The 19,729-nt window shown below is 43.2% G+C and overlaps 1 protein-coding gene across 1 annotated transcript in view; it reads left to right on the top strand.

The window, feature by feature from the left end:
• Nucleotides 1-18,928, top strand: part of RIMBP2 (RIMS binding protein 2) — a 276,015-nt gene extending 257,087 nt beyond the window's left edge. The window contains 7 exon segments of the mRNA XM_033174379.1: nt 1,896-2,080; nt 3,571-3,739; nt 8,595-8,678; nt 8,681-8,697; nt 10,264-10,335; nt 14,746-14,880; nt 17,283-18,928. Of these exon segments, the coding sequence (XP_033030270.1) occupies nt 1,896-2,080; nt 3,571-3,739; nt 8,595-8,678; nt 8,681-8,697; nt 10,264-10,335; nt 14,746-14,880; nt 17,283-17,474 (854 nt within the window). The 3' untranslated portion in view covers nt 17,475-18,928.
• The last annotated feature ends 801 nt before the right edge of the window (nt 18,929-19,729 follow it).

Raw genomic sequence — 19,729 nt, 5'->3', positions numbered from 1 at the left:
TCAGAAGAAAAAGACATGCAGATTTGGAAACCATGGTTAGAACTGAAATGGAAATGCAACACATTCCATCTTGCTCATGGACACAAAGGCAGGGTTTGTGGGGCTGTTGGGAAATGAGGGTCTTGGTACAGCTGCCACATCATAGCAGGGTTAAATGTGTGGCTGGAGCCTATCTGATCCCCAAATGGATGTCCCCAAAACCATGTATCATGGTGGGGGTCAGGCGCTGAGTACTCAAGCAGAGCTGTAGTTTTAGGGCAGTGTTAGCAACTGGCTACACCCGTTGTTCATAAACTGGAGTAGGATTCGAACCACCGACCTTCTGATCAGCAAGCCCTAGGCTCTGTCCAGTTGGGATCCTCACAGTTTTCCAGCGTTGCGGTTTTCACATCTGTTCGCTTTTCCTTTTCGAGTCCTCATTAAGCAAGGTTTTCAGTGTGAATTTCTCCTAATCTATGCATTTCTGTATGCGATTTCCCCTAATCTACACAATAGGAAAAGCATTCCCCCCCCCGCCCCAGTGTGAAGCATTTTTGTGTCTCTGCCTGCGTATTGTTTCAGGAAGTGCAAATCAAGTAGGCTTTGTTTAAATGCAAGCTGAATCAAATCCCACCCACCCTTCCGCCATCCAGTGTCCACATGAGCACTGACAGCCGCTATGAGCAGCAGACTAAAATGCAGGATTGCTATAGGGTAGCCATTACCTTGTGTCTTACTTTGCAGAGGACAATCCTCTATTTGAACATGTCCACTCTTTGATGATGATGATGTAATAATAATAATAATAATAATAATAATAATAATAATAATAATAATATATTTATACCCTGCCCATCTGGCTGGGTTTGAAGGGCTCCCCAGTCCAAACCCACTTTCAATCCAAATAAATAATGACAATGATCATTTTTATAGTTGGAAGCGACTGCAAGAGTCATCTAGTCCAGCCCCCTGCAATGCAGGAACCTTTTTGCCCAGTGCGGGACTCGAACCCACGACCCCGAGATTAAGAGTCTCATGCGCTACCAACTGAGCTATAAACCGAGTCAGGTTTAAAGTTAATAAAGAATGTATGCTAAGAAGGAAGAGCAGGGACCAGGGAAAGCACACAAGGACCACTGGGACACATGTCTCCCTCGCCGTGGTGAGTTGTATTGCATTTCTATTTCGGTTGCAGCCGTGATTCCCAAATTTGCATCTATTCATATAAATTAGCAAGTGTAAGTTTTATGCAAAAATCTTGTGTCCTCTTTTGTCCTCTTTCTCTTATTTCACGTTGCATAAATGTCCACTCTAAATTGCTTACAACACAGACGTTGGGCCTCTGCTTTTGGTGCCAGTGCTTTTTGTGGCTAGAGCAAAAATGTTCTGCCCTCTCCCATAATACCATAACCTGGGCTCATCTAATAAAATTTCATCTGGCAGCACACTCAGGATGAGCAAAAGAAAGCACTGCCTGCACGCAGCCTTTGACTAACTTACGGAACTCTCTGCCACAAGATGTGAGGATGACTAGTAGCTTGGATGGCTTTAAAAGGGAGGAATAGACAAATTTGCGGAGGAGGGTTGGGCTACCGGTGGCTGTAAATCGTGACACCTTAATAAATCCTTCATGTTTTGAGGTACTGTGCCTCTGAATATCAGCTGCTGAAGGCTATTTCTTCCAATGCTCTGCTTGTGGCCTTCTCAGAAGCATTAAATTAGTCCTTGACAGATGGATGGTGCTGAACTAGGTGGGCCTCCATCCAGGAGGTCTCTTCCTATGTCCTATGCACCTTAGGAACAAGTTGGGGGCTTTGCTGAATGAGATTGAGAGGCACCTGCATGGATCATCTCGCAGTGCTGCTCCCCCATGCATACTTCAACTTTCTTTCTGGCTTCTGGCATTGATTTTGCAGATGGGTACTGTAGCCGAGAGCGTCTGTCCCCAGAGATTTACGAAGAATCCGAAACTGATCCAGCTGCAGAGGAGGTTTCCACGCGGATCTTCGTTGCCCTTTTCGACTACGACCCACTGACCATGTCTCCCAATCCTGATGCGGCCGAAGAGGAGCTCCCATTTAAAGAAGGGCAGATTATCAAGGTATGGCCTGTAGTGGTCTTAACTTGTATGGCCTGTAGTGGTGGACTAATAATCTAGTGAACCGGGTTCGCATCTCCGCTCCTCCACATGCAACTGCTGGGTGACCTTGGGCTAGTCACACTTCTCTGAAGTCTCTCAGCCCCACTCACCTCACAGAGTGTTTGTTGTGGGGGAGGAAGGGAAAGGAGAATGTTAGCCGCTTTGAGACTCCTTCAGGTAGCGATAAAGCGGGATATCAAATCCAAACTCTTCTACTCTTCTTCATGCAGGATTGGGGTTTATGGCTGCTACCCGTGGAGGCCAGTCTTTGAGGGCTGATGGAGCACTGGCCCGCTAACCAGAATGTGCATTCGGCCAGCCCTCACTTGCCTGTTCTCCTGCACACAAGCAGAACATGGGATGGCCTTGGCTGTCACTTTACCCCTTCGAATCACAGAATCATGGAATTGTAGAGTTGAAAGGGAGCCTGAGGGCAATCTAGTCGCACCACCAGCAATACAGGAATCTCAACTGAAGCAGCCATGGCAGATGGCCACCCCAACCACTGCTTAGAAACCTCCAAGGAAGGAAAGTCCACCACTTTATAGAAGAAGAGAAGAAGAAGAAGAAGAAGAAGAAGAAGAAGAAGAAGAAGAAGAAGAAGAAGAAGAAGTGGAGGAGGAGGAGGAGTTTGGATTTGATATCCCGCTTTATCACTACCCAAAGGAGTCTCAAAGCGGCTAACACTCTTCTTTCCCTTCCTGCCCCACAACAAACACTCTGTGAGGTGAGTGGGGCTGAGAGACTTCAGAGAAGTGTGACTAGCCCAAGGTCACCCAGCAGCTGCATGTGGAGGAGTCTGTCCCACTGTCAAACACCTCTTCACAGTCACAAAGTTCTTCCTGATGCTTTGTCGTAATCTCCTTTGGTCTCCATGTTAACCATTGTAGAATTCAGCAGGGTGGGGAGGGTGGTTTGGTTGGGGCAGGAGTAGAATTACTTGGCTCTGCCAAGAGTTTGAGGGAACCTTTTTTTTATAAAAGGGTAAAAAAATATTTTAAGTTGTTTAAACAGTCTTTACTATTGTGCAGTATTGTAATGCTGTGTTTTAATTGTGGTAACCTACCTTGGGACTTTAGGAGGAAAGCTGGGAAATTTGTTTATTATTATTATTATTATTATTATTATTATTATTATTATTATTATTATTATTATTTAAAAGGTTATTTATACCCTGCTCAGCTGGCTGGGTTTCCCCAGCCACCCTGGGTGGTTCCCAACAGAATAATAATAATGATGATGATGATGATGATGATGTGGATGTGATAAAACATCAAACATTAAAAACTTCCCTAAACTGGGCTGCCTTCAGATGCCTTCTAAAAGTCAGATAGTTGTTTATTTCCTTGACAAACAAACAACAAATAACAAACAAACTTCAGAAATGCCTAACTGCTTGGTCAAACTGAGTAAGCCCATTTGTTTGTTTTCTCGTCCCTGATCAACATCAGGTGTACGGGGATAAAGACGTTGATGGATTTTACCGGGGGGAAACCTGCGCGAGGCTGGGCCTTATTCCTTGCAATATGGTCTCTGAAATCCAAGCCGACGACGAAGCTATGATGGAGCAGCTTCTGAAGCAAGGGTTCCTCCCTCTGAACACCCCTGTGGAGAAAATAGGTAAGGGAAGCCACCTGCCACGCCCTATCATGGCTCCCTCTGCAACAGTTGTAGAAATGCTACCCAGTTCAGCAGTAGGCCTGCAGTTAAGTAGGATAAATCTGCCCAGAATTAGATTCCTGCATAAGCCAAGGGTAGGGAACTTCTCAACCCAAGGGCTGTATTAGCTCCTGGGGGCCAAACCCAAAGTGGTTAGGGCAGCAAATGCCTATTTGGCCTTTGCACAGTGGACTGGTTTCCGCACACGCACCTCGCTATTCGGAGAAGCGCTAGGCATTACCCAGAGTTCAAGGACACATTCCAGCCAGGCAAAAACACTGGGTGCCAAGCAGGGCCTGTGAGGGGTGTGGCCTGGGGTGGGTGGGTGTGGCCTGGGGTGGGTGGGTGTGGCAGGAGGAGACTGCCGAGTTCCAGATAGAGAGACCTGGGGGAGCTGGTCTTTGGCCCTTGGCCTTGAGGCTCCCCACTCCTGGTGAACACAAATAAGAGGTAACAAAACTCAAATAGAAATGTTTGTCCGTCCATCCCTTACTGAGACCTTTGGGACACGGGTGGTGCTGTGGTCTAAACCACTGAGCCTAGGGCTTGCCGATTGGAAGGTTGGCGGTTTGAATCCACACAATGGGGTGAAGTTCCCGTTGCTCTGTCCCAGCTCCTGCCTACCTACCTAGCAGTTTGAAAGCACACCAAGTGCAAATAGATAAATAGGTACTGCTCCGGCGGGAAGGTAAACGGCGTTTCCGTGCGCTGCTCTGGTTTGCCAGAAGCAGCTTAGTCATGCTGGCCACATAACCCGGAAGCTGTACGCCGGCTCCCTCGGCCTATAGAGCGAGATGAGCTCCGCAACCACAGAGTCATCCGCAACTGGACCTTACGGTCAGGGGTACCTTTACTGAGACCTTTAAAACACAACCACTGCCAACAATTCATCAGCTTAAAGATGTCTATCTTCCGAATGGTTAGAGTCTGCATGGCGTGTTCTGCATTGCCGGTTGATCTGGGTCACTCCGCTTGTTATTCCCATCAGAGACCCCTGCCTGCAGCTCTGAGTCATGGCCTGAATCGCACAATATTCCGGACCAGGCAGGTCACCACTGTGTAGGAAACTGAAGTAGTCTTCAGAATAAGCTAAGTTTCAAAAACTAGAGAAGCAAAGGGCCAAATTAGATTTAATGTTAATTGCTTGATAACGTGCACATTCTTCAGTTACGTAAATAGCAGCTGTGCGACAGCCTGAGCTGTCTCGGGACTATGGGGGGTTTAAGTCTCGGTCCTCCCCGCACTGCGCCCTCCCCAAGGGGGCACCAAAAGGAGCTTTCCTTGGAAGGCAAACAACAGCTTCCATCTATTTTTCTCAGCAGAGGGGGAAAGAGGCTGGCTGCACACATTTAAAGCACCTGACCTCCCCCAACGAACCCTGGGAACTGTAGTTTACTCCTCGTGGGGATACATTCCCAGCACCCTTGGCAAACTACAGTTCCCAAAGTTCTTTTTGGCAGAAGAGCAGGAAATGTGCTTCAAATGCATGGGTTCGCTGCAGCTGCTGATTTAGAAAACAAAAAACGTGCGCTTTCCATGCAGCTAATTTTGTGGCTAGTTTGGCCAAGAACCTTACGTTTTTGTTGTTCTAAAGGAAGTATAATGATTTCACCCCTTTGGCCTGAAAGGGGTTTGGGGAGGTGGGTTGGAATCTGATTTTGATCCTCTGTTGTTCATGCTGGGGTCTCCTTTGATCCTGAGGACGTGGAAAAGCAAACAACCCCCTTGACCATGCTGGATTACACATGGCTGGCACCCCCCTCAGCGCAACAATGGCTCTGTGATAAAGACAAACACATGGGATGGTTAAAATGAACTCAACAGGTGCTGCACTGCCACCCATCTGGTCTTGGTCCCTGAAAGTCCATATTTTGAAAGTGCCATACCTTCCTTCTTAACAGCTTCATATCTTCTCTTCTTTTGTTTGTTCTTTTCCTGAAGTCAACTGCAAACCGTTTCAAAGAGAGCTCACACTCTGCACACCGCAGGTCCAGAAGTCCAAAAGAGGTCTGTGCTTAAAACCAACCAACTAACCAACCCCCAACCCAACAACCTGATTCAAGCTGTTGACGAAGCAAAGTGCTTTGAGCTGGCTTGTTTGATACTCCTTTTAGGCATCCCATCAGATACTGGCAGCAGAAAGAGTGTTCCTCACCTATAAAATGCAAGCATTCATTAGGTGCCTCTGGTCTGGTCATTGTGCAGCTCTGCTGGCTACTTTTTAGAGTTCCGAGTTAGAATCTTTTGCCCAACGTGGGGCTCGAACCCACAACCCTGAGATTAAGAGCCTCGTGGAGAATGGAGTTCCATAGAGCTTTTCGGCTGGTCCCTCTCTGCCCCTAGGGGTGGGTACACTGAAAGCTGGGCAGCAGAAGGTTTTGTCGTTCAGCTGCTGCTAACTAAAGCCTCCCTCACCTCGGGTGTTTCTGCGGGTGACGGTGGGATGGACTCAAGGAAGTTCTGCCTCTTCCATTTCCACCGCCTGAAGCAGCTGCCTCACCCTGCATCATGGGTGGGCCGGCCCTGGCAGGAAAATAAATCATATGGTCTTGTAAACAATTCTCCAGTGGTCTGGGGGGTGAGGAAGTTTGGAAGCTACTGGCCTAGAATACCCCCCCCCCCCACTGAATTCCACAGTAGAATCAGACAATTGTAGAGCTGGAAGGGACCTCGTGGGTCACCTACCAACCCCCCTGCAAAGCAGGAATCACAACTAAAGGATCCCTGACGGATGGCCAACCCACCTCTGTTTTAAAAAAGCCTCTGGTGAAGGGAAGTACATCACCTTCTGAGGTACACCGGCCTTCATCCGACCCGTTAATGTTGGTAAGGACTCCCTGATGATAGAAGGTGTGAGATTTTTTTTTTTCTGTACTGCTCTGGAGATGTTGGGCAAGGAGCAAGGAGGACAAATTAAGCCCTGAAACTACCTCCTTGCCACTGCCAGAGAAGGCCTTCTACACTTTCACCAAGCACTGATCACATCCACAACTATAAGGACTAGACTTTTTTTTTATTTAAGTAAATGAAAATTGAGATTTCTAGAATATAAATGAATGAATGAATGGTTTCCAGACATGAATATTTGGAATACACACAGCCCTGGGGAAAGTCTTGAGGCTTAGCAAATTAATCCCATGTACCCCGCCAGCATCATAAGGTATATCCGTAGAAGTGTGTAGGGTGGTTTTGTTGTGTGTTGTGAAGGGACTGCTGATGAAAGCAGCACAAGGTATACACACCTGTGGCTTCATGGAACTACTTTCATTCTTCTTTTGGATCCTGGTCTGCATCTTCAAGGGAGGCAGCTCTTTCAGAGCAGGGGCAACACAAGATGTGATGAGAAAAGGAGTCTTTAAACTCGCAAACCCTCTCCTTCATTTGAGCATCCTCCCCACCCCACCCCCAGTCCCTATTTTCCTGCATCCTTTGCACAGCTGAGACTGGTTATTTTTCTCCATCAATCATGAAGTGCTACAACCAGCACCTTGGACCATCTGAAATAGTGGTTCAGCTCCAGGGGAAAACAACCTGACTTCTCGTTCCAACTGGGGATCAGTTTTTTGTGCATCTTTAAAAGGGATCTGGTGCCTCTTATAAAGGCTGCTCAAAGATGTTTTAGGGCTGCCTTGACATCTACAGGGACCAGAGCTCAGTTGCTAGCCAAACCAAGATTTCAGCTTCTTTCCAGCTGTGACTTGAGTCTCCTCCAAAGAAATGCCAGCTCCCAGGTGGTGTGGTGCGATGCTATACATTCCTTTCTTTCTTACAAAAAAAGTATACCAATCCCAGACGTTCCTCATCCTTGATGTTCTTGGTCCATCAGACATGGAGTCCCTGTCCCAAGTTCCCTTTCATCAGTTTTCATACTGTTCCTCACTATCTGCTCGAAAACATCTTTCATGAGATACTGATGCTAAACAAACATGGTTTTCCTTTGCCAGATCCATCAGTTGCAAGGACCATTCATGTCGTTTAGAAGCCATTCCAGAACTTTCCCCGAGAAATGTTTAATGTCGGTGTCTAAACATTGCAGCGTTTGCTCAAACCACGTTTGCTCTTGTCACTCATTGAGAAAATGTGTATATTTCTGGTGTAAATAAATGTTTCTGTTACTGCAGAGAGTGGCATGAAAGGTCTTGAAGGAGCCTTCGTTCTTCTACCTGGCAAAGGTGTTAACAGGATCTATTTGCAGAGGCTTAAATCAAGATGAATTCAGAACCCTGACTTTTAGCTTCGTTTAGCGGTAGCTTCCAACCACCATTGGTGCATCCATGGACCACTTGTGGTTCTTTCCAATTCTTGAAGACCACAAGCATATGTTGTAAGCTGCTATATGGGGGAGCATCTTCCTGGACACTATGAAAACAGGACCCTGATATAGACTAGCCACTGGCCTGATCCAGCAGAGCTCTTCTCGTGTTCCTATGTTCTTCTACCCTCTGTTGCTAAGTAAGGAGAGCAGTCCATTTGGCAGAAGTGGTTTGGATACAGATGAAACCCATGTCCCTGGCAGTCTGAACCAGCCTTTGCCAACCTTGTGCCCTCCAGAGGCTTTGGACTACAACTCCCAAGAAGGCCAGGAGGGCACCAGGTTGGCAAAGGCTGATCTGAACAGTACTATCAAAAGGCAAAGCCAACCTCAGAGTTGGAACTGTACCTATTAGCCCTGCTCGGGGTTTCGTTGTGTCCATTTTAAAATCAGTGACTTGCTAGCGAACAAGGTCTCAAGTGGGGTTGTTTAGTAACAGTTGCATGGTGGTGACATATATTTCAAAGTAACTGTGATAGCTTCTCCTCCTTTTGGCTGGAACAGAAAGGAACAGGAGGAGCGGCCGTCAGCCTGCAGCATCAACCAGGAGAATGGTGGCACTATATGACTACGATCCAAGGGAGAGCTCTCTAATGTTGACGTGGAGGTACGCATCGAAGCAACACCAAAACCCTTCCTTCTAACCTGATGGATACACGGATACAGAAAGAATTGAATCCTTTGAGGGTGGATGGGGGTATCCAGCTTGGTGTCAGGGACTGGCTGGACACAGAGGAGTGGTGGCTAGGTGCTGAGAAGTGGGCGCTGGCAGAAGCGGAGGTGGAGATTGACTTGGAAGAAGGGATCAGTGATCTGGGGGGGACCTGTAAAACTGGGAGATGAGAGTCAGACGCAGAAGGGGCGTCCAGGATTGGAAAGTGAAGAGTCCAGGGCTTCCCCACCTCCTCCTCCTGTGCCTGCCTCTCCTGCTCCCCTGTCTCCCAGGACCAGGAGAGGGATGAAGCAGGAGGAGCAGAAGAAGCAGGTTGCACGCAGGCACAGTCTCCGTCTGCTTGCACGCAAACATGTAAGCCCGAGGTTGGGGCCTCCTTGTTGTGCCCACCCAGGAGTAGCTGAGACATGTAGGACTGCTAGACATGCCTTTTCCTAACTTGTAAGCGTACGTTTGACAATAAAGAGTTTGTTCCTCACTCTGGACATTGCTTGCCTGACAGCACTGTGACACTAGTGCCTTCCATATGTTGCTGGAATTCAGTACCCTTCATCCCTGACCCACTGTGTATCGTGGTTGAGACTGATGGGAGCTGGCAGCATAAAACAAGTGGGGGGGGGGCCACACCTTGAATACCACAGATTCAGGGGCTGGGGGCTGGTTTGTGCCTTCTTTGGTGAGAACTGAAGTCCAAAATAATCATGGCGCTTACACTGGAAATATAGGGCGGTATATAAATAAATAAATAATAATAATAATAATAATAAAAAATAAAATAAAATGTAAATAAAAAATAAAAATCCTTCCAGTAGCACCTTGGAGACCAACTAAGTTTGTTCTTGGTATGATAGTAATACCCCTCCTCACTCTCTCACTTATATAAGGGTCTGGTGACTTCTGTTTCAGTGTATCTGAAGAAGTGTGCATGCACACGAAAGCTCATACCAAGAACAAACTTAGTTGGTCTCTAAGGTGCTACTGGAAGGAATTTTTTTTTACATTTTTTTTAAAAAATTATTATTATTATTATTATCTATATTATTATTATTATATATTATTATTATTAGAATTATATACCACCCTATACCCTGAGGTCTCAGGGTGGTTCAAATAAAAAGATCACAGTATATAAAATAAAAATAAAAGCAAAAACCCACATAATACCCCCCCCCCCCGAAAAAGAGCCACATTTTAAAAGGGTATGGGATGTTGACCAGGTCAACCAAAGGCCTGGTTAAAAAGGAACGTTTTTGCCTGGCACCTAAAGGTGTATAATGAAGGCACCAGGAGAACTGCTCTGGGGAGAGCATTCCACAGGCGGGGAGCCACTGCAGAGAAGGCCCCGTTCTCGTCATGCCACCCTCCGAACCTCTCACACGAAGTAGGGCCTCAGAAGATGATCTCAGGGTCCGGGTAGGTTCATATGGAAAGAGGCAGCGTCAAAAACTGAACCCTGCTTTGCAAAACCTGACGATGCTGTCCTCTATTCTCTTTCCACAGGCCGAGCTAACATTTTGTACAGGAGACATTATAACAGTCATTGGAGAAATTGATGAAGATGGCTTTTATTACGTAAGTGTCCTGTTTATTTCTTTCCACTTCCAGTTGCAGTATTGAGTCCGTTCATTGGCAGCAAAACTTCCTTCCACTCAGGGTGTTGCAAACCAAGAACAGCCTTTTTCTATTTTTCATTTCAAGAGTGCCCCTGGAAGCAGAGAGCCTTCCCTGCCTTTGTATACACCAGCAAGAGAAGACTAGTGAAGCTCTTTTTCCAATTAAGGCCTCAGATACAAAAACAAGCGGACCCCCCCCCCCCAAAAAAAAACAAGCTACAGTTCAAATCCAGCAGAAACTCATAGAACAGAGAGGAAACAGCCACAAATGCCGGAGGACAGCAAGCACACCTGATCAGTCAGGTCCAAGAAAAGAGCCAAGTTTCAACCTGCTGCCCTGAATGACCCAACTGTCAGGGCTTGCTTGTGAGGAAGGCATCCCACATAGTGGATTCCAAAACTAGAGAGGCCCTGCTCCTTAGATCTGTGTCTAAGTTCCCTGCGCTTCCACAGGGTTTGTTTCCTTTGGAATGAGGCAGAGCAGAGACCATGTTGTCTCTAGGATATGTGGTTCATTTACACATACCCGTATTTTTCGCTCCATAGGACACACTGGACCATAGGGCGCACCTCATTTTTAGAGGAGGAAACAAGGAAAAAAAAATATTTTTCTGGTTTTCCTCCTCTAAAAGCGCTGGTTTTTTGAGGATCAGCTAAAAGTTTTGCAGCTTTTTTTGCAAAGGGAAAAGCCCTGGTTTTTTTGAGGATCAGCTAAAAGTTTTGCAACTTTTTTGCAAAGGGTAAAGCCCTGTGGTTTTTTTTGAGGATCAGCTAAATGTTTTGCAGCTTTTTTGCAAAGGGAAAAGCCCTGGGTTTTTTTGAGGATCAGCTAAAAGTTTTGCAGCTTTTTTGCAAAGGGGGAAAAGCAAAGAGGAAAAGCCCCATTTTTATGGGGTTCAACTCACATTTCTGAAAAATCCTAAGGAAAGGGAGCAGTTTCTACTGTTTCCAGACAGATAATCTAATCAGCCAGTCACATGTCGCTGGGGAAACAAACAACCTCCCTCTGCAGCACATTCAACAAAGGAGGGCGGGGCTGAAAGGGAGCCGGGACTCTTATCTCTCTCCTGATCTCTTGCTGATCAGCTGCTGAGCTGGGTCCTTTCAACCCCCCCCCCCTTTTCTCTTTGTAAAATAAAAAGCACAATCTGCTTTTGGCCTCTGGGCAATTTAGCTCCAGGGACCACCATTCGCTCCATAAGACGCACAGGTATTTCCCCTTACTTTTTAGGAGGGAAAAAGTGTGTCTTATGGAGCGAAAAATACGGTATATACAAACTCAGCCTATGATGGAGAGGTTCACATCAGCACCGCAAAAAGTTCTTGTTTCTCCCAGAGCCCGCAGCCTTGGATTCAAACAGAAATCAATCATGGCCCTCTCTCTTGCTTCCAGCTCACATCGACAACTCTCCCCTGCCCTTTTAACTATCCTAGTTGAGGCAGCCATCCGTTTGTCCTCTGGCACAGGTCCACTTCCTTTGTTCCCTTAATGGCCCATTACCAGGAAACTGGCTTGGTCGTTTCAGGAATTTGAATCCTTGATTCAAGGAAGTGATTTTGCTGGATCCAGGAATTAGAAGGATCTCTGTTATATACACAACCCTGAATTTGGAGGTGCACGCTGAGCAAGATCTCTGATGTTTACACAAGGGGATGCATATCCTGGAGGAGTAGCTTCAAGGTAGAGTAGCAAACTAGTGAGTTAGTCACAGGTACTTCAGTAATCCACCCGTTTGATCATCTGCCACTTTTAACTTTCTACATTATTTCCCTTTTCATATGGATCTGCAATTCACTGTGGTTTGCTCATAAGTGAGAAAGTAGTGTTAATGCCTCACATGGCTCTGAAAGCCTTGCTTCTAACTAAGGTTTCCTAGTTTATCACTGGATCAAGGAAAAAGAAGGGAAGCAGGGACACTCCATCCCAGCTGGTCATTACAATCTGAAACTAGGGTGGGGCAGGGAAGTAGGGTTAGTTTCTGTTTTCATACGAACCTACCTAATTCAGTTCTTGAAACAACCCACGAATCAAAATTACACTTCTTCAAATTTTGCCACGCAGTCCTCTAACAAAACAAATGGATATCCTGTTATGGATGCTTTAGCTGAGATTCCTGCATTGCAGAGGGTTGGACTAGATGACCCTTGGGTCCCTTCCAACTCTTAAGATTCTATGAAAATTAAAATGCATATATGAGCAAAGACGCTCATAAAATGCAAAAAAATTGGGAGTATTTATTGCAAGAATGACATACCAAAATGCGACTGGATTTTCACGAGGACTTTTTTTAAAATGCAGAAAAGTGGAGAACTGGGCTTAAGACTGGGGAAACTGGGAAACTGAACAAGTCAGATTCATATATCCCTACTTGTAACTAACAACCGATACCTACCTTTCTTTCTTTCCAATAAAATTTTATTAAATTTTAACAATAAAACACACACAAAATACAAAATACAAAAAAGAAACTACAAAACTACAAAAATCTAAACAAACACTTATCTAACTGTCCTTATCTTAACATTTTTTTAGGGACCTCCTCACGTCCTCTCTTCTGCATTCATTTCTAATCTTCTTTAGTAACTTTATGACATTGTAAAATCTTCCTTCTCTTCGAATCTTAATCTTTACAAACAATAATCATTTATTTATTTATTTATTTTAGAAGAATTTATTAGCATTTTCATAATACAACACAAACCCAGAACCACACCTACAAATACAAAACAATTACAAATACACATAATGCCAGGATTCTTCTTCTTGTTTATATACCTAGCAAAAAAAAATTTCTATTTCCGAATCTTGACGTTTGACTTCCCCTGCCTCTTCACCTTCGGTTTTAAATCCATATTTTACTTTCTTAACACCTTTTCTCTATAAAAAAGAATTTAACTCAGATTAAAGATAACACAATTATCTTCATCATCCTATTATATCGTAAATCTTGACAAAATATTCTTATAAAAACTAAACTTATTTCTTCTGTCCATTATCATGCTGCTTTAACTTAAAATCCAATATCCCCTTACTTGTTCAAAATAAACTTATAATTAACAAGCTTCACTCTCAGATTTCAGATACCATAACAGACCATTTGCATTTTACATTTAGTACTTCATCCCACCACCACCACCCCCTCTGTCCATTGTCTTTCTCTGTCTTTCGCCGGAACCACTCCTTGAGATGTCTTCTTTTACCAAATGTCCACAGATCCAGGCAGTATTCACAACAGACCTTGCATCAAGTTTCAGGGTACACATCACACCATTTCTAGGCTCCTCCGTTTCTTTGTACCATACTTCTTCTTCATGTAAATATCTTAATTCCATGTCCCATGCCCCCGAGCTCCCACCTCGGGGTCTGGATATTGTAAATTTTCCCGTTCCGGGGCTGCCACCCCCAGAAAACGGTTCCTTTTCCCGGAGTCGCCCAGCCATTTCAAACCATCCTTCAAGTACCCCTCCTAACTCTCTGCCAAGGTTTTCTTCCATTGTGTAAAACTTTTGAAAAGCCTCCTCTGTGGGAAGTAAATTCTTTTTATTTATAATCCCACTCAAAACTTGCAGTTTCCGATTAAGCAGTTCCAGCCTCAAGACAGCAAACATTTCTTCCTCCTTTAGACCAGAGTTCAAAACAAGTTCGAGCACAAAGTCCAGCATTTTGGAGGAGAGGGTGGGTGTCAAATTTCAGTTCCTGTCTCTTCCTTCCTTTGTTTCAATTGTTTCCCACGTTTCCCACGTCAGTCCAAATTTCCCATCGCCATTTTTCCTGAAGCCAGAGTGTAAAGATCAAAACTTTAAAAGGAGATATTTTCTGCCCACTTAATCCCCAAAGGGAAATCTCAGCAGTCTCAGTTTTCAAATTCCAAACACTTTGTATCCATTGTTGTAGCAGCAGTCATTTAACTAAATCTTATTCCCAATTAAAAAAGCATCACACAATTCTAATTTCTTATGTCCTAATTGTCCTATCTTAACTTCTCATTACTGTGGCCTTAAATATCCTCTGATTCCAATTTCAACTGCCTATCTATTCACATAGTTTTAAATAGTTTCTACATTTCTTCCAGTCCTCTTACACCGTTTTTTCCCCCTCTGGTCTCGGAGTTTCGTAAATTTCCCCCTTTAAATAATATTTCATCACCCCATACCTTTCCTGACCATACCTACCTTTCTTTGCTTCTCGCTCCCTCCCAGTAAATTTCCCTTTTGGTCCGTGTCTTTGAACTTGTAAGCCTAGCTGTCTGTCAGCTATTTTGGAAAACCATTTTTGGAATTTGTGGATATATTATTATTTTTTTGCAAGGAAGATTTCTTTTCATTAAATATGGATTATCACTTCCCACCTCACCCGCTTGCATTCCAGGGTGAACTTAATGGCCAGAAGGGTTTGGTTCCTTCAAACTTTCTTGAAGAAGTGCCTGATGATGTAGACGTCTTCTTGTCTGATGCCCCAGCACGATATGCTCAAGATACGCCAATTCGTACAAAAGCAAAAAGGGTAAGCAAGCATTGAAAAACAAAAAAACAAAACACATTTATTTATTTATTTATTGGTTTTGTTTCCTCCCCCCCCCCCATATTTCATATCAGATTTAGTTACGAGTATCATCTGTCAACATTTTTAAAAAATCCACTTTTTTGTTTTTAGGACATGCTGCGGGGGAAATGCCAATAAAACACAGAAATAACTTGTTCTTCCACTAGTGTGTATAATAGTGTCATGGACATTTAGCTACGAACCATTCGTTTTGTGTTTGGTTCATTGCGATGCAAGCTTAGCTTTTCAAGCATTTTTCTGCCTTGCAATTATTTAACAGCTGCAGAATATAGGTATGCTATAGCGTTAAATGCAACACAGGACAAGGGGGAGGGGGGAAGGGAAGGAAGGGACATGCTCCAGCAAGCTTGCCTAGACCATAAACTCAAACCATTCAAAGTCCTCACCCCAACCCCGCTGCTAGAAAGTATCCCACAAAGGTGCCCATCTCTGAAGTATTCATGTGTAGTATCTCACTTCTGTCTTCTTTCATCACTGCAGTTTTTTATATATTATATTTTATGTATATTTTTATTTCTTTGCTCATCTGCTTGGGAACAGAAGAAGAGTGTTCATTTCACACCTTAAAAAAAGGCAATGTAGCCTTCACGTAAGTGAGCAACTGAAGATACCAGTAAAAATATCAATTCAAGCTAGCTGGCATTATCTAATGCAGCTGTCTTAGCACTTAAATGTGCAGAGAGAGAAATATGTCTCCAAAACCATTAGCCCTGGTTGGTTGCAGACTTTCCTTCTATGTGTATTTTTTTTTCCTTTTTATTTTTCTAAAAAAAACAATAGTCTCAACTTCTAGGATCTATATAGTCATAAAATGTCAACAGGATTGACTTGTCTCACTGTTTTCTTTCTCCTTGTATTCAGGGCTCATGTTCGTAAAAAAATAATAATTAACATTTGGAACATATTTCTTACTGGACGTATTGTTTGTTTGCATAAAAAAGTGTTCCTAGTGTCTAATTCCAAAGAGAAGCTGCATATTGCATTGTTAGCCAATCTGGGAGGAAAGCCCCCCACCTCCAGGAGAGGGAGGGGGGGGTAAAAGCACAAAACAGACCCACCCTTGAATAAGTGTAACACTGTAAGCAGATCAGTATGGTAGATGAAAAGAAAGGGGTACGGTTTTATCTGAGAACACATAAACCTCAAATATCTGCTTAAACTGTTTGCCTTAAAAGTTCCTCTGCTGGTCAATGATACCCCAAGTTTGCCTATGGCAGTATCTTCTCCATAGTCATCATTCAATAATAATGCAAACTCTCCAATAGCACAGTCCTACACCCATGTTTGCAAAGAACTCGGCGGCTCTTTGGTTTATCAATGCAATAACAGTTGACATAGACGTGCAGCTCAAACTCATGAATGAATGCATTAGAGCTCAATATATATATGGTATCTTCAGGTGTAAGTTGGGGGTGCTTCTACGAAGTGGTTCTTTTTTTGTTTTCTTCATTAGACAAAGACCTTGATTTGAGATCAAAGTAAGCTTGTGACCTCTTTTCTTCCAATTTCAGTTCCATTCATTAAACTGATCCTGATCTAGATTTTCTGGATACAGTGGGGACCACCCAAGTGTCATAGCTGCCAGAAAGAATTGGCGGCCAGCTAAAAGGATTAAGCAAGCACTGCGACTGGTGTGGTCGCACTAGTTTTCACTCTCGAGTGAGTTTCATACATATCAGTGCACTTTGTGCAATGAAGTATTCATTCCCTGTACCAGACATTTTACAGGCAATCCTATTGTATACAAAAAGATCGAAGATCATGAAGCTTTCTTTGATTATGATTAAGGTTCATTTTAGCTTTTTTTCTTTCAACCAGTGTGCCATCTTATTAAAATATGTATATACAGTATTGCTTGTCTTTAAAAAAAAAAAGTGTCCAATGGATCTCAAAAATTAAGGGGGGTGGAACCTCTGATTATATTATCTCCACAATTGGCGATTCCCTGTGGAAACTGGCTGGTGTATATATAGAACTTGGCATTTGTAGTACTTAGTTCAATTTTCTCACGTGCTCAGGGTCACCAAGAGTACCGCAGTGTGAAAAGGCAATTTTAATTTTGGCCATAATCCAGTTCTGAGTCACCTGGTAAAAATAAGCAGTATTAATTTATTTTACCAAAAACAAAACAAAAAAACAAAAACCAAATCCAACCCTTCAGCTGTATATGCTGTTTTTCTCACTACTTTGGTAAATTAGCTAAATCTGTTGTGTGGCATACTTTAAAGGAAAAAAAATGGATTGTCCAAAAAAAAAAAAAAAGCTTTTAACAAAAAAAATATGTTACCAACTTTCTTGTTGTTTGGCTTTCATTCAGTAAACTGTAACAATGTACCTACTAGGTTCCTCCTGAGAATACAGGTACATCACCAAGGAGAGCACCATCCCCCACAGTCCATCTCCATACGGGGTCACCTACGTCATCTGTGGGTTCTGGTAGTCCCGGGCGAGGCAGGGAACTGTCCTCGAAAAAGAAAAAGGGGCTGATTTCCAAAGGGAAGAAACTTCTGAAAAAGCTTGGTGCAGTGAAATGATTTCGTGTTCATCTGGACAACCTATAAAGCTTCAGATCTATGTATTTTTTTTTTCCTTAACAACAAAATAAAATGATTAAAAACTTCAAAAAAAAACTAGGGCTTTCATGACTATTCTGAACCTCTTTCTATAGAGAACCTGGCCATTTCCTAGCACATTCCGACATCAGCAGAAACATCTGACTGGTTGGGTTCCTTAAATCAGATGGCAATGAAATGAGGGGAAAGGGTGGGGAAAAAACCAACGTGGCATTCTTACTAAAAAGCACAGTGTTGCCAACATGCATTTCTTAAATATATAAAGGGAAGACTGAAGGGATTGAGGAACATCACGAGAACCAACCATCTTATGGCAAGGCAACTCTCTTCCAGCTAACAACTTTGGATACATTTTGGTACATTTCCCTCCCTTAAAGTGGAGAAAGAAAATATCGTTCTTTGATCCCTCTTCTGCCGTTTACCCACAACTTTACACATAAATGGTCTTGAAACTCCTAGTTTATTCCGCCTTGATGTTTGCCTTATTAATGCACAAATGATTTGTACTGTCTAAACTATACAGCGTATACTTTGTATGTACTGTGTATTCAACTGTCTTTCCATCCTTCACCGAGACATTGGTAATTTAAAAGATCAAGTAATTGGTGTTGCTGACTCCGTTCAATGTCCAATGTAATTCCTGGGAGTCTGAAAGTGTTGTGCAAAGATGCATTCTTAAACATCTGTACAAGTTCTGCTAGTCAACCTCTCAAGTACATTAAAAGCCAGATTTACTGCATAAAAAAATAATCAGAGAATGCACAGTCAAGCCATTTTAAATATATATATTTCTGTAGGTCCTGGCACCGGTAAAGGTATTGGTATTCCAACAGCCAGATAATTTTTCTAAAAAAAAAAATGTATCTTGCAATGCAGTCGAGGTGGACACCATTTTTTTTTTGGTACTGATCTCAGAAGTATGCTAGACACAAAAGTGAGTAAGTACTACAATGAGAAAGTTGTGTTATTCACTGACCATCGCCAGCAAGAAGTTACTAAAACAGATAGAGTGCAACGTTTGCCACTACATACTATGTCCTAATATTGGCATTGCGGTTTGGGAGGGGGGTAAAAGATTTTAAAAAGCCCTATGTAGTTGATGGCAGGCATATTTGGCTGTTACTCTTTTGTAACTTGTCCATTTGTAAATTCTTTTACTGTTTATACATACTTTTCAGACTGCCTTTCTTTTTGTAATTGATGGAAGGTTTATAATATGAATGATCAAAGCTTTTTCCCCATTGTGTCTTCAAAGAAATATAATGTAAATTCCTGTAAATAATCTAGTGTGCTAGATTTATGAAATTAAAAGAAAAATACTGGCCTAAATTTGTGGTAAAGTATTGTGTGGGCGTGTGCATGTGTACAGTTGTTCATGTGTAAAATATTTTATATAAATAAATTGATATTTTGTAGGTTTGCTTTTGTTGCCTCTTTATTGACAAGTTAGGAAGAGGTCAAGCTCTTCAAGGATTCAGAAACTCCAAAGAACCCAGTCTCTCTTCTAATACACCCTCCAGCAATGCAGTCATTATTTCAGAGCATCAAGAGCAGGCATAGGAAAACTCGGCCCTCCAGCTGTTTTGGGACTACAACTCCCATCATCCCTAGCTAACAGGACCAGTGGTCAGGGATGATGGGAATTGTAGTCTCAAAACATTTGGCGGGCCAAGTTTGCTTATGCCTGATCAAGAGATTTTGGTTTAAGACAGATTGCCATGCACCCCTGCCCTCTTAAGCAGTAATAACACTATGCCCCCAAACCATCATGTATGAAATCACTAAAAAAGTGTCTCAGGAATCCATTTTCAGTCTTTCTGAAGGAGCAAGCCTGGATGCATGTGTATACATCCAATGAACAAAAAAATCAGAGAAGTAATTCCTACCCATCAAGGGCCGGGGACCATTTTCCTCCACACTGTATTTACTGTGCTCCAACTGCAGGCATTCCAAAGAGACATTAAGCATAAAGGTAAAGCAGACGTAATCAATGCCCACAAGCTAAGCCAGTTGCTGCTGTTTGTTGGCTGGCTGAAAACAGCAGAAATAAATCAATTGGACTAAATGGTGCTTACTACAGAGTAGACATGCATTATTTTACTTTGACCTTGCCATTCACAATTTCCACCGTGTGTACCAGATGTGTATACCCAACATACATTGGGAAAACACTATGCAGATGAAGACATGAAAGATTTCAAATGTCAATGGCCCTC

Source organism: Lacerta agilis, chromosome 17 (genome assembly GCF_009819535.1).
Source record: "Lacerta agilis isolate rLacAgi1 chromosome 17, rLacAgi1.pri, whole genome shotgun sequence".
NCBI classification, from domain to species: domain Eukaryota; kingdom Metazoa; phylum Chordata; class Lepidosauria; order Squamata; family Lacertidae; genus Lacerta; species Lacerta agilis.
Note: the sequence above shows the minus strand (reverse complement) of the source record. Positions and strands in the feature narration are given on the sequence as shown.